At 35.8% G+C, this 11,936-nt stretch overlaps 1 protein-coding gene across 1 annotated transcript; it reads left to right on the top strand.

The window, feature by feature from the left end:
- Window positions 1–1,053: 1,053 nt before the first annotated feature.
- LOC103931716 lies at window positions 1,054–5,879 on the top strand. The gene is made up of 6 exons (XM_009341236.3): window positions 1,054–1,327; window positions 2,042–2,247; window positions 2,631–2,922; window positions 3,720–3,827; window positions 4,826–5,070; window positions 5,446–5,879. Exons 1-6 carry the CDS (start codon window positions 1,136–1,138, stop codon window positions 5,561–5,563), a joined length of 1,161 nt encoding a protein of 386 aa, XP_009339511.2. The 5' UTR covers window positions 1,054–1,135; the 3' UTR covers window positions 5,564–5,879.
- The last annotated feature ends 6,057 nt before the right edge of the window (window positions 5,880–11,936 follow it).

An 11,936-nucleotide genomic window follows, 5' to 3' on the forward strand; every position in this document is an offset into this window, starting at 1 on the left:
CAACTTATGCAACATATTTGTGATTGTATTGTGATGGACACGTATTTATCCTCTTCACTTTCTTTTTGGGGTCGACGTCGATGGCAATTAGTAACAAAAATATAACAGATAAGTTGCATGCGCTGAGTCAATTAGCGCAAGTTTAATTTTCTGGCTGTACAATTGTATAAATATTCAGATCGATTTTTGACAGGTCTTGGAAGTTTTGTCAGTCTGAATTGTTTCAAATTTTAATTTCCTAACTTCTAATCTTTCAAATTGTTTCACATGTTAGCAAATTTTTCGTTTGACAAGTTCCCTTGTAGAAGTTCAAAATCTTGAATCTTGAGGTTGCAGTCTATTGCTTATATTTTCAAGTTCTTTATGCATGTGCGGAAGTGCGTGTCTAAGTTACTATCTAGTGGTAATATTTTCACATGCAAATAAGAAGTCTTAGTTTCGAATATCATGAATGACGTATTTGATCTTAATTTATTCTCTCATCTTTTAATGTAAATATACCTCGTCCCATGTAGCCATTAAAATGGCTCACTAAGTGCCACATAGGAGGAAATTACTAAATTAACCTGCCACGTCAGCACATTCCATCTCATTTTGACGGAATAGACAGAATCTTGCCAAAAAAGAGAGAAAATTGAGTTTCCTAGCAAAATTCTTATATTTTTGTTCCAGAAAAATAATTGAGATTAAATTCGAGTTCCAAAAGGCACACTAAATCATTGATCTGCTATGCAGTAGGCTTTTTGCAATATTCATACCGAAAACAGCTCTTTTACAACGAATCAGTTGTAAACGGTAAAACACTTCATACAAAATCTAAATCAATATCTAACTTGAGCACTTACACTTTTGGGCCAAACCTTTCCTTTTTAAGGCCCAGTTCACAATCATAATCCATATGAAGAAGACCCATTGGTTGTACGGGCTTCACTGTTGGAGGGAAACTGACCTGGGAAGTCAGGGAGCAGAAAAAGGCGGGTAGGCTAAGGCGGCTGTTACGGGTTGACCCGAACGGTTCTGAATTGTGATTCGTTGGTTTATGGTTTTCGTGGTTGGTGTTCGTTCACAGTTAGGAAAGGGCGAGAGAGAGAGAGAGAGAGAGAAGGGCAGCGGTGCCGTGGTGGTTGTAATTTCCATGGCGACCCTTCCCTCCTCCGTCTCCTCCTCTTCTCGTCCTCTACTTCGTCTCTGCCGCCCTCCTCCTATCTTCCGCTACGTCACCACAACCACTAACTCCAGAACTAGAAGATTCTCAGCTCTAGTTTTCGCTTCTTCCGCTTCTCCTTTTGATGATCTTAGGCGCCCAATCCGGCCCCCCAAGTCCAAGGTCAGCTGTTTTAACTCTCTCTCTCTCTCTCTCTCTCTCTCTCTCTCTCGTTTAGTTAAATTAGGGTTGAATTTTTTTTCCCTCGAACTTTGTGACGATGAAGAACATGTAGAATTTTAGCTCCAATTAACTGGGTTTCATATTGTTGACCTAGAATTATGATCTAAGAAATGGGAAATTGTGAAAATGTGGACTGAATTGGGAGTGAGTTCAAGGGATTGAATATGAATACTTAGTGTTCAAGTATTCTTAGTACTTGTTTGGTTTCTGTGATTAGATTGGATTAGATAACTCCCTCGATTCAATCTATATTGAATGAAAAGGTGGATGCCACAAATTTCCTTGCAGTTTAAGGTAGAAGACGATTAGTCACAAGGAAAATTACCCCCTCCAATCCCCATAAAATTGGTAGGATTGGGAGGGATAAGTTTTCCTAGGAAGGTGTGTTAGACACTCATCTTTGATGCATCTTGGTGGTTATACCTAGGAAAAACTAGTTTTGTGTATAATATGACTTTGCAAATTATGTTTTTTTTTTCTTCTATTGGGATTGATAATGGCTTCTCTTTTTCACCCCTGTCACACACATTGAAGTCGATACTTAAACGACATTGGTAGCATCACAGATGTTCTATGCATATGTTAGATATCGATGAATAAGTTGTTTTCTTGACAATAACTCCGTCATTTGTGTTATTTGCCCCATTCTTTTAGAAGTCAGTTCTCGCAGATTTGATACAAGAGATAGAACCCTTGAACGTGAGCCTTATTCAGAAAGATGTTCCACCTACTACCGTGGATGCCATGAAAAGGACCATTTCAGGCATGTTGGGCTTACTTCCATCTGATCAATTTCAAGTTCTTATTGAGGCCTTATGGAAACCCCTCTCTAAGTTGTTGGTTTCTTCAATGATGACTGGGTATGTCAATACTATATATCTAATACTACAAGTTATTTCATGCTTCACCACTTTCTTTTCAGCTGTTGAGAGAGAGACAACTCCACATTCTTATTATTTGGTCATTTTTGATACCGTTGTTTGCTTTCCTCTATTGATGCCTGTTTTTGGTTTCTTCCACATCAATAGTCCAGTTATAAGTTTGGTGTTCGTATTATTTTATTCAACTGATAATCAGGTCATAAGCTAGTTAAAATTCACATACTTATCAGGTCATAAGCTAGTTAAAATTCACATACTATGTGACTTAAAGTGTACTTTTTCTGTTTGCGAACCGATATCAATCAAAATTTGGGGTGTGCGTACTTTACAAACTATTGTTTTCTTTTTTCCTTCTATTTCAGGTATACTCTAAGGAATGCCGAATATAGGCTTTGTCTAGAACGGAATTTTGATCTATGTGAAGATAAGCTTGAAAAACAAACACCAGAAAATGGTAAAGTTGATTTGCAAGGGATGTTGCTTGAAAGTGCAAATATTATCAAATTTCCTGCAAAAGATAAGTTTTCTTCCAATGCTGGAGAAGTTGCTGAAGACTCATTGGAGAATATTGATATTCAAGGCCTTGGTGAAGTGTCTCCTGAGGCTCAACAATATATTCTTCAGTTGCAGGCTCATTTATCTTCTGCCAAAAAGGTATTAAATAGCTTTATATGGAATCTTTCATGGTAGGGAAAGTAGTTCAAGTTAATCATTTGTGTTTTTTGGACTTTGTGATTTATTGAATGGATAGCTCAGCTCATCAGAATTTGATGCCAAAGCATCTAAAGTAACCTTTTGTGCTGTCCCTTTGAGATATGATAAAGTGACACTTGTTAAAGGCACCATAGGCGTAGCACAAAGCTGTAAAGAAGTGTTATCTATGATTCATCGAAAAGGCCTCAGCAAAGTTGGATTTAAAGATTATATGTTTACCAATTCAAGTGGTTGGGTTTGGAAGTTTTTTAGGGTGTAACTGTATGTAGAATCGTTTGTTAGTGATAAAACTGACGACTTAGTCTTCGGTTGCAGGTAAATAGCCAACTGCTGTGAAGTTCATTTCTTGTCTAAATTGTTCTCAACACGTTATAATATCTGGTAGACATGGCCTTACCAAGGTCATGCCATGTCATTAATAGTACAGAATGGTGAATTGAAGGGTTTGGATAACATGAAAAGTCATGTCAGTCCCAATCTTGTACCACATAAACAGAAAGTTCTAATCGTTATTTTATGCTCATTGAATTTTCTTCTGATTGAAAATCTTTAGTATTTTTATTGGAGTTTTTTCATTGCAGTTGCCGGAAACAAAAATGTTTGAATCTCTTTTTTTATTTTCAACTTGAGTTTACATTGCATTGATTGAAATTTTCACCACTTTTCTCATCAACTGATGATTTTTTTGTGTTTAAACTCTAAAATTATTATCATGCTACTTTTTCACTTTCTTGAAGGAACTCCATGAAGTCAAGAGGAAAAGTGCTGCTCTTCAAATGCAACAGTTTGTTGGGGAAGAAAAGAATGATTTGCTGGACTATTTGAGATCGTTACAGCCAGAAGAGGTTGCTATTACTTCAACATTGAAAACTTTCTTGATTTGGTATTCGGAATAGTAGGTGAATTTACATTTTTGGTAGTAGATCTTCGTGTATACTGCTACTGACTGGTGCAGCTACTGCACGTTTTACATTATATTTGTTGATTGACTGATGTTAGCTTTTTAATGCTAGTTTTTGTACACCAGTACCATGCTGCAATGAATAGCTATACATGTCTTTGGATTTGGAGCATAAAAAACTCTCTGTGGACTTTCCCTGCAACATCTTAGATCAACAAAGTTTTCTCCTAATCCCCTTTTTTGATAAGACAGGTTAGGGGAAAAAAAAACAGAGTAAATTTTTAATGGTTGGTCTAACTTCTTTTTTTCTTTTCCTCTCCTATGTACATCCAAACTGGTGCTCACGTACGATTTTTATTCAAGATAATGAGAAATTTAAGGATCATATGACAGCAGTTTCTGATACTTTTGGTTCAACTTGGAAAATGCCAGGTTTATTGCTGACGTTATTTCACTGTACCCAGTTGCATTGCTAACATCATAACACTAATAGTGGAAAACATTCTCATTTACCACTAACTGACATAAACTATTAAATCTTCATCATTCTTTAAACTCCTTCATTTAACCTGAAATCAGTCCGTGAGTGCAATCCTTCACTAACCCCGTTTTTAAACTAATAATGTATGTTGGCATGGCAGTCTAATTCATGTCCATGGATGTATAGAGATGATGTGGCTTTTGGTTAACTTTCGGACTCATTGGAAGTTATCAGGTTACAGTAGCATAATTTTACATTGATATTTCTAAGTTTTCTTAAAAGTATTTAGGTTGTCATAAGGTTAATTATTATTAGATTTCTTTCTCCATGTAACCTTTGCAGTATGGTTGTGCTGTACTCTCAGGTAATAAAGTTTTAGTGTTAGCTTCTTATAGTACCCCGGGCTGGCTCGTCCGAATTGCTATTTTGTTTGTGACTAACACAATTAACTCTATGAACAGGTAGCTGAGCTATCAGAACCAACGTCCCCTGAACTGAAAGAAATAATCCACTCTGTTATCCATGGTCTACTTGCAACCCTTTCTCCAAAGATGCATTCTAAGGCACCTCCTTCATCCGAGAGTGCCTCAGCTGGAGTAATAAATGGTGAGAGTGAAGATTGTGCTGAACTTGTTGAAAACACTTCACTTCATTTTCAGCCCCTTATTTCATTAACGCGGGACTACCTGGCGCGTCTCCTCTTCTGGTTAGGCCGGCTCCTTACTCTTCTTATTATTATTATGCTAAGTGTCTTCCCCTGTTATATTCCTTTTCTGTTGGGTGCCTGATTCATTGGAAATTGGGAATTTGTCCCTGCAAGTAGTATTTTTGCCTAGCAATTTCCTGGTGGTTTTTTTTATGTCAAGTTTTTCCCAAGCCAATGTACTAATTTTTATCTGCGGCCTCTATTGCTGCCACTCCAAAAAAATCATAAGAGGGCTGCATGAGGACTTTTCTGGAGTCTGCTAGAAACAGCTCCCTTGTATTGTTATTCTTTTGCCCCAATTATTAAGTATCTACTGGTTTTCCAATAGATTCTGTAATAAATTTTGTACTAATCCAGTTGAATCGCTTCCTTAAGGTGCATGCTGTTAGGACACTACCTGAAGGGTCTAGAGTATCGGATGGAGCTGACGGAGCTTCTATCCCTGACAAGCAATGCTGAAAGCGATACCCCTGATGATGATCAAACTGCCTAAGTGTTTGTCTCGCTTCTGTTTAAATGTGCATTCATGTGTACAAAATTTGCATTTTTCAATTTGAAGACACTGAAGCCTGAAAGTAGGAACAAGTGTAGGCCACATACGTATACTCGTAGATGGAAATTTCATTTACGCCCAAACTACATTACTACCATTATTGTTAAGAATCAGTTATGCCGATGGAAATGTGAAGGAATATATTGCCCAGAAAGAAAGAGGGGGAATTTTATTATTTGTATACTGGAGAAACAGGATTTTCAGTAGTCTGGGTTTTTATCTTTCACGATTACTCAATAAAATACTCGTATGTGTACCTTTGGCCAATTTCTTAAAAAAAAAAAAAAAAAATAGTGGGAGATTTTTTCTTTCGGTTACCCCATTCTAGGCCTGGGCGTTGCCACAAGCCATTCTGGGTTCTGTCTTCTTCTTTTTTTTTTTTTTAATCAAAAAAAACGAAACTGTCTTTACCAAAGTTCGCGTAGAATTTGCGTAGAATTTGAATATACATGACAAAGCATACATTTCATTTGTTTAAGCTTAACTTGAATCTTGATCTGAAGACGTCTGGTACTTCCAACATGCTAGCAAACCATAAAATGCAAACAAGTTTACCATTTGGAAATATACGCACCCATTAATTATTCAATGTAAATTAAACTTGAAATAAGATGTTTGAGGAAACTAAAAATTAGGAATTACGGATGAGATGGTTCATGAAGCCTCCCAATGTGTTATCAAATCCAATAAATAAATTTAAAAAATGGTTTGAAACTGTTAGAACCAATCAAATGTCAATTACACAATATATAATAATTTGGACAGTTTATTTCGAATGAATATTTCACAACAAATACAATATATATCAAAATACGTACAATTAATGAAATTGCATATAAAATCACAAATCATTGATTTGTTTCGGAGGATAGAGGCTTGCAGAAGAAATCTTCTAAGACAGAAATTCGCCCCTACACCAGTGCAGTAGTTCAATGGACGTCTATCTTTCAGGATACAACTATCTAACCCAAATTCTTGCATAGAACTTGGATTCTTGACGAATTGATCGTGTTGTTTCTCTGCCATATATATAATGGTGTAATTGAACAGTTATAGCCATTCATGTTTATTCTTGTCGAACAGACGTAACTGTTCATGTGATCAGTCTTATCCTTTCAGGAAAAAAAAAAACTGAATTCAAAAATCAAAAATGTAAAAATGGTACTTCTGTTTTTCATCCGTCGAGCCCCAAAGCCCAAGGCCCATCTTTGACATTTAATATATACACTCAAACCTTCCAAGTCTAAGGCCCATGGTCCATGACTTTGGCCCAATTTCTTTCAAATCATAAGTGAGGGTACACACTTATAAAGAGGAGTTGTTTAGGTGAAATGGGCGATGTGGGACTTCAAAAGTCCCTTTGAAGTAAGTTCCAACAATACCCCACATTTTCTATTCAAACTCTAGCAATACCCCACATTTGAATAGAAAATAAGATACTAATGAAATTAGTAACATCTTTCCAGAGAACTTATATACGATACGCATCGGGATATGTGTTTTTGGACTTGAACCTTCTCCAGTGACCTTTAGAAAATTGTAGCCATACCAATTCTCAAAGATGTATCAATCTCATATAGGTAATGCTAATCAAGAATAGCCTGTTTTATTCATCTTAACCATAACATATTAGCATTATTAAGAATAGTTATTCACCCTCTTCGTCTTACAGGCAACACACTATTTTCCATCATAGGAATGAGTAAGGATTGTGTGTTTCTTACCTTGAGTTTTCCTCAACTAGTTTGCCTATTGAACCTAGGTCATGGGATCTCCAATTAGCTAGGTTAGGTTTCCGTCAAGTTATAAGTCATTGAGTTGGCTTTAAACCCATTCCCCTCGATATAAATGTCACTTGATCCTTGGATAGGCCTTTTGTCAAAGGATCGGCAATATTCTCCATAGATTTAATATAATCAATGGAAATAGTTCCATTCTTGAGTAGTTGTCTAATGGTTCTATGTCGTCGCCTTACATGTCTTGACTTCCCATTATATTCAGCGTTTTTGGCTCAACCTTGTGCAGTCATGCTGTCACAATGTATACATATTGCAATCACAGGCTTGGGCCATAATGGAATATCTTCCAGAAAATGTTAAGCCGTTCAACTTCATCAGCAGCTGCATCTAAGGCTATAAACTCTGACTCCATTGTCGAACGTGTTATACACGTTTGCTTAGACGATTTCCATGACACAGCTGCTCCACCAAGTGTAAATACATATCCACTTGTGGATTTACTGTCTATGCTCCCTGAAATCCAATTTGCATCACTATATCCTTTTAATACTAGGGGATATTGAGTGTAATGCAAACCATAGTTCATTGTATGCTTTAAGTATCTTAATATCATTATTAAAGCATTCCAATGATCTCTTCTAGGATTACTTGAATACCAACTTAGTCAACTTATTGAATAAGCAAGATCAGGTCTTATACAATTCATAATGTACATCAAGCAACCTATAATTTGGGTATACTCCAATTGAGATACGCTCTCTTTTTTGTTTTTAGTAAGTTTATGAATGGGATCAAATGGAGTTACTACAGGTTTACAATCATAATGTCCAAACCTTTTTAGAACCTTTTCAACATAATAGTTAGGACATATCCATCTGAATTCCTTAGAATTCGAACTCTAAGAATCACATCAGCTATTCCCATATCTTTCATATCAAAGCTAGAATTTAGCATTTTCTTTGTGGAGTTAATCACATCTTTGTTTGTTCCCAATATAAGCATGTCATCAACATATAAACATACAATAACACAAGCATTTTTCATTTGCATAACACAAATGCATTTATCACTTTCATTGATCACAAATCCATTTGTGATCATATTGTGATCTAATTTTTCATGCCATTGCTTAGGAGCTTGTCTAAGTCAATATAATGACTTAATCAATTTGCAAACTTTCTTTTCTTGACCTTTGATAATGAAACCTTCAGGTTGTTCCATATACATTTCTTCGTCCAATTCACCATTTGGAAATGCAGTCTTAACATCCATTTGACGTATCTCGAGATTGTACACGGATGCTATAGCTATTAATAACCTTATAGATGTTATTCTAGTTACGGGTGAATAAGTGTCAAAATAGTCAAGTCCTTCCTTTTGACGATACCCTTTGGCAACTAGACAAGCTTTATACTTGTCTATAGTACCATCTGGTCTCAATTTCTTCTTGAAAATCCATTTGTGTCCTCTTGGTTTATTTCTAGGAGGCAAATTAACCAATTCCCATGTATTATTTTGCATGATGGATTCCATTTCACTTTGAGTAGCTTCTTTCCAATAAGGTGCTTCAGAGGATTCTAATGCAGCTTTATAAGTTTGATGCTCTTCTTCAGTTAGAAAAGTGAGGAAATCAGGACCAAAATCCTTTGCAAATTTCTCTTTTACTCTTCCGTGGTTCCAAATCTTGGCTTTGGGCTCTAGAAGTTGAAGCATGATTATTATCTTCATCATATCTCCTAGTATCATCATGTACTCTTTTATTCAAAACATATGACCTATTTTTGTAAGGAAAAATTTCATCAAAGAACTCAGCTTCTGCAGATTCAAGTATTGTATTTACATGAATGTCTGCAATTTCATATTTATGAACCAAAAATCTGTATGCCGAACTATTATTGGCATGACCAATAAATATACAATCCACTATTTTGGGTCCAAGTTTTTGTCTCTTCGGAAGAGGCACTTGAACATTTGCAAGACAACCTCACACTTTCAACGTTATATATGTAGGTAACCTACCTTTTTAGATTTCATAAGGAGATTGATTAGTCTTCTTATGTGGAATTCAGTTCAAAATCATGTTGGCAGCAAGGAGTGCCTCACCCCATAAATTATGTGGTGCATCAGAACTGTTCAACATGGAATTAATCATATCCTTCAATGTACGATATTTTTTCGTTTAACCACTCTGTTTTGTTGAGGAGTATATGGTGTTGTCGTTTGATGTATTATTCCATGTGTCGAACAAAATTCTACAAAGTCATTAGATTCATATTCACCACCTCTATCTGATCTTAAGACTTTTATTCTTTTGTCTAGTTGATTTTCGACTTCAGCTTTAAATGTCTTAAACATGTTTAAATCTTCATCTTTACTATGAATCAAATAGACATAACAGTACTTGTTGTAATCATCAATGAAAGAAATATAGTAGTTCTTTCCTCCACGAGTTGGTGTGGATTTGAAATCACAAAGATCACTATGAATTAAACCAAGTATTTCGTTGGATTTTTCCACTAATTTATATGAGTGTCTTGCATATTTGGATTCTGTGCATATCTCACATTTAGATACTTTATTCATGGAACATTTGGGCAATAGGCCTAAGTTTACCATTCGTTGAAGAGAATGAAAATTAAAATGTCCTAATCTTGCATGCCATAATGTAAAGGAATCAATCAAGTAAGCAGAAGAAACACTAGGCTTGCTATTATTATTAATATCATCAGCAGAAAGTACATTCAATTTGAAGAGCCCCTTAGCCAGGTAGCCCTTTCCCACATACACCCCACCCTTGGTGATTACAAACTGATCAGATTCAAAGACTATTTTGAAACCTTTGTTACTCAGAAGCGATTCAGAAATCAGATTCTTATGAATATTAGAAACATGCAGAACATTGGTGAGTGAAAGTTCTTTTCCAGAAGTGAGTTTGAGCATCACTTTTCCCTTCCTTGCAACAGCAGATGCAGTTGCATTTCTCATGTACATATTTTCTCCACCATCAACTGATTGGTAAGAAAAATAAATAAATTTTTGATCAGCATATACATGCCTTGTTGCTCCTGTATCAACCCACCAATCACTGGAATTAGTCATTAAATTGACTTCATATACAACTACAACAAACTTGTCTTTTGTAATGTTTGCTTGATTAAAATTCTCAATATTATGATCCTTCTTGTGGTGGCAATCCTTTCCTATAACCTATCTTTCCACAAACCCAGCAACCTCCTTTGATATTCTTGAAGGTTTTCCCTTTCGCAGTAGTCAGTGCTTTCTTTGCAGAGTCCTTGCCTTTGTTTTTATGATGGTTCCTTACCTTGTGTGAGTCACCTTCTTCCACAACATTGGCTTTTGGCTCCAATGATGAGAAAGCATACTTCTCATTTTTGCGCTGATCCTCTTCCACAGGCTGTTTGAGAATCAATTGATCCATGCTCATGTCTTAAGTTAGATGCTTCAAATAAATATTAAAGTCCTTCCAATTCGAAGGCAGTTTCTCTATAATAGAGCCAACCACAAAACCTTCTTTCAGACCAAGATTCTCTTCACCTAACTCATGACCGATCACTTGGAGTTTTTCAACTTGCTTGACAACAGACTTGTTGTCACTCATCTTGTAATTCAGGAATTTTTCAATCAGAAACATCTTGGAACTAGCCACTTCAGACTTATACTTCTTGTCCAGAGACTCCCACAGTTCTTTCGCTGTCTTATATGATGAATAAACATCATACAAACAGTCATTTAAAGCATTTAGAATGTAGTTCCTGTATAGAAATTCATTGTGAGTCATCCTTCTATAGCCTGCAGAATTTCGGCAGGAATATCTCCCTCTTCTTGTGCTTTAGGGGCCTCAAAAGTAATGACATGACTCAAGTTCAGAGTTGTCAAATTGAACAACATCTTCTGTTGCCAACATTTGAAATCAACTCCCTTGAACTTCTCAGGTTTCTCAACGTGTTGCTTGATGACACCAACATTTGATTGATCCATGGAATCAGAATTTCTGTCTTAGATTGTTAGAACCAATCAAATGTCAATTATACAATATATAATAATTTGGACAATTTATTTTGAATGAATATTTCACAACAGACACAACATATATCAAAATATGTACAATTAATGAAATTGCATATAAAATCACAAATCATTAACTTGTTTCGAAAGATCTCTGCTTGCAGAAGTAATCTCCTAAGACATAAATTCGCCCCTACACCAGTGCAATAGTTCAATGGACGTCTATCTTGGAGGATACAACTATCTAACCAAAGTTCTTGCACTAGAACTTGGATTCTTGGCAAATTGATGGTGTTGTTTCTCTGTAAAGGATGGAAAAAGAAGCGATGGAATTGATGATTTGGTTTTTGATCTGACTGCCATATATATAATGGCGTAATTGAACTGTTATAGATGTTCATGCTTATCCTTGTAGAACGAACATAACTGTTCATGTGAGCAGTCTTATCCTTTCGGAAGAAAAAAAAAAAAAAAAAAAACTGAATTCAAAAATCAAAAACGTAAAATTGGTACTTGTGTTTTTCATCCATCCAAGTCTCAAGGCCCAT

This window comes from the organism of the source record quoted next, unplaced genomic scaffold (genome assembly GCF_019419815.1).
Source record: "Pyrus x bretschneideri cultivar Hongxiangsu unplaced genomic scaffold, Pyrus_bretschneideri_v1 Contig55, whole genome shotgun sequence".
Classification (NCBI taxonomy): Eukaryota; Viridiplantae; Streptophyta; class Magnoliopsida; order Rosales; family Rosaceae; genus Pyrus; species Pyrus x bretschneideri.